The sequence below is a fragment of the Miscanthus floridulus genome, chromosome 18, assembly GCF_019320115.1.
Source record: "Miscanthus floridulus cultivar M001 chromosome 18, ASM1932011v1, whole genome shotgun sequence".
Lineage (NCBI taxonomy): Eukaryota > Viridiplantae > Streptophyta > Magnoliopsida > Poales > Poaceae > Miscanthus > Miscanthus floridulus.
Window position 1 is genome coordinate 130,888,829 of NC_089597.1, and position 2,835 is coordinate 130,891,663.

General features: G+C 43.5%; 1 protein-coding gene across 1 annotated transcript; it reads right to left on the reverse strand.

Annotated features, from left to right (window-relative positions):
- Positions 1-278: 278 nt before the first annotated feature.
- LOC136524690 (uncharacterized) lies at positions 279-1,208 on the reverse strand. The gene has a single exon (XM_066517960.1). It carries the CDS (start codon positions 1,206-1,208, stop codon positions 279-281), a length of 930 nt encoding a protein of 309 aa, XP_066374057.1.
- Between the last annotated feature and the right edge of the window lie 1,627 nt (positions 1,209-2,835).

The following is a 2,835-nucleotide window of genomic DNA, read 5'->3' on the forward strand; positions in this document are numbered from 1 at the left end:
TCCTTCCATCTTTAATACCACTAAGTCCGCTTGAAACTCAACTCCATCTATCATTATTTTTACTCGAGGACCTTTTAGAGAACATTTGAGGACAGCTCTAGGGGTGCGTATCAAGAGAAGGGTGGGGAGTAACACTGTTCTTAAATCATTTTTAAGCATAAAACAAGCAGAAACAAACGAATGCGAGGCTACAGAATCAAACAACACGCTTGAAGAAGCGGAGTTAACGAGGAACCCACCGTACACAACGTCAGGTGCTGCTTGTACTTCTTTTGCATTCACGTGACTGACTCGGCCTTGGCCCAAAGTCTGAGTGTTCCTCTTCTGCTGTCCAGAATTCTGAGGTCCAGTGCTTCCAATTCCGGAGGCTGCAGTCCGGTTATTTCCTGTGGATTGTGCGGGAGCAGGGGCTGCTGATCGGTTGATGTATGGGCATTTGCTATTCTGTGTCCGGGTTCTCGGCATCCGAAACACGTCTGTTCCGAGGTTGCATTATTTTCATTCTTAGGCTGGATACCGGTGTTGTAGCTTCGGTAGGTGGGAGTGGGCTGCAGAGAGTTGGGTCCAGGCGATCTGTACTGCATAGTGGGTTGGTACTTCGTAGGTGGAGCATTGTTGGTTTTAATCCTCTGTGCCCTTTCTTGCTGACAAACTCGTTGTAAGTTAAATTTACGCTTCCTTTCTCCCTCCATTTTTGAGCGTTCTTCTTCAAGCAGGATGGTACGATTCATCATGATATTGAAATCAGGGTAGATGTGGGTGATTAGTTGTGTCCTTAGGGATGAGTTAAGCCCCCTTCTAAAACATCTTTGCTTCTTCTTCTCAGTATTAACATCTTCAAGTGCATAGCGAGACAGCTTCATAAACTTCCGGATGTACTGATTTACGGTCATTGCTCCTTGCTTTAGGTAGCAAAATTCCTCGGCTTTCATTTCCATTACTCCTTTAGGAATGTGATAGTTGTGAAATTCTTCTATAAATTCCTCCCAAGTGATGGCTTCCGGGTCATCAACAGCATCTTGATAATTTTCCCACCATTCTCCTGCTGCTCCAACAAGCTGATGTGTGGCCAAAGTAACTTTTTCTTCGTCGGTTGCTCGTACGGCGTTCAATTTCTTGGTGATAGTTCGTAGACAGTCATCTGCTACTAATGGATCATCCTCCGAACTATCAAAAGTGGGTGGGTGAAGCCTCATAAATGCAGCCATTTTTCCTTGTCCATTTCCATTTTCCGACCTTCTAGCTAGTGTTTCCATGAGACGTGTCTGGCGATCCATAATTTCTTCTAAGGTGGGTGGAGGTGGTCGAAGTTCTTCGGCTTGTTCTGCATCATTTTCATTATTATTTTGGTTAACTTCTTCTCCTACTTCTTCATTTGCCACTCCTTGTGCTGGAACATTGTTGTCCTGTGATTGTTCTTGCCCATGATTTTGATTTGGCTGCCCGCGATTTTGTTGTCTTCCACGGTTTTGCCGGCCTCTAGGTGGTGCAACATGTTCCTCTTCTTCCTGTACTTGCCTCTTAGCTTATCGCTCACGGTGTTGCTGAATCCAGGCGGATCTCCTTTCCATCTGTTGCTGTTGAACAGCAAGGATGAGGAGATATCCCATTTGGCTTTTAAGCAGAGGGAAGGTATTTTGAAAAAAAAAAATAGAACAAGCAAGCAAGAACATACAAGAATAACAGACACACACATTATATTACATCGCACAAACAGTTACACATATATGATACAGGGTCACATCATACACATTAACTGCTGGGACGATTACTACGCGATAACTCGATCATCAGGGACTCGTGACGATTCTAACGGTACTACTACTAAAGACACTTATATTACAACCGAATACTACTACTAAAGAAACTGCATCTCGTGAAGGTCCCGATACACAACCTTGCCCATTTCTTTGGCTAGCTGTTCATCTTGCAACGCATAGAGCTCACGTGCATATCCATCATCAACACCCTGCCTGGAAGGGACTCGTGAAGGCTCAGTGGTCATGGCATCCCCAGTGATCTTCTTGTTGTTGAAGTTGTCAGCGACGGATTCTTCAGTCTCAATGCTTTCAGCATGATCAGAGTGTGACTCCCTTGGAATGTACCCATTTAAGTCAAAATGGGGGTGTTGTGGATCATACTCTGGCATAGTTGGTGCCTTACCCGTGGATCTATTCTAGGAATTTTTATTCTGTGGTCAGGAGGCTTGGCGAAGGTCCTCCTTCTCTTAGTCATCTTCCTTGAATATTTCTTGTAGTGTAGACGTTCCAGGGTCTCCTGTAGCTCTTGTCGGTAGGACTCCATCTTATCTTGCATGGTTGCCATTTGTTGATTTGATATAGATAATTCCAGTTTTAGAGATCGCAGTTCAGCCTCAGCCACTACTACAGTAAGTATTTGTAGGGGCGGCTGGTGATGGTTTGTAGAGGCGGTTTTACCAGCCGTCCCTACAACACCGTCTCTATGTAGAGGCGGTTCCCAAGCCGCTCCTACAAATCGATTCGTAGAAGCGGCTTGTGTCACCAGCCGCCCTTATACAACTGTATTTGTAGGGGCGGTTGGTAACACCAGCCGCCTCTACAAAAATAATTTGTAGGAACGGTTGTAACACCAGCTGCCCCTATAGTTCCTATTTGTAGAGACGGTTCACTCTAGAACCGTCCCTATAGTATATTTTCATACAAAAAAATTTAAATTTGAAAATTTAAATATGACCAGAACATATATACATATATATATATAATATAATTCACAAGGACATTATATCATCAACTAATTGACAAGAAGATATATGCAGTACAAACTCATAATAATTTAAATGACTTAATTACAAAC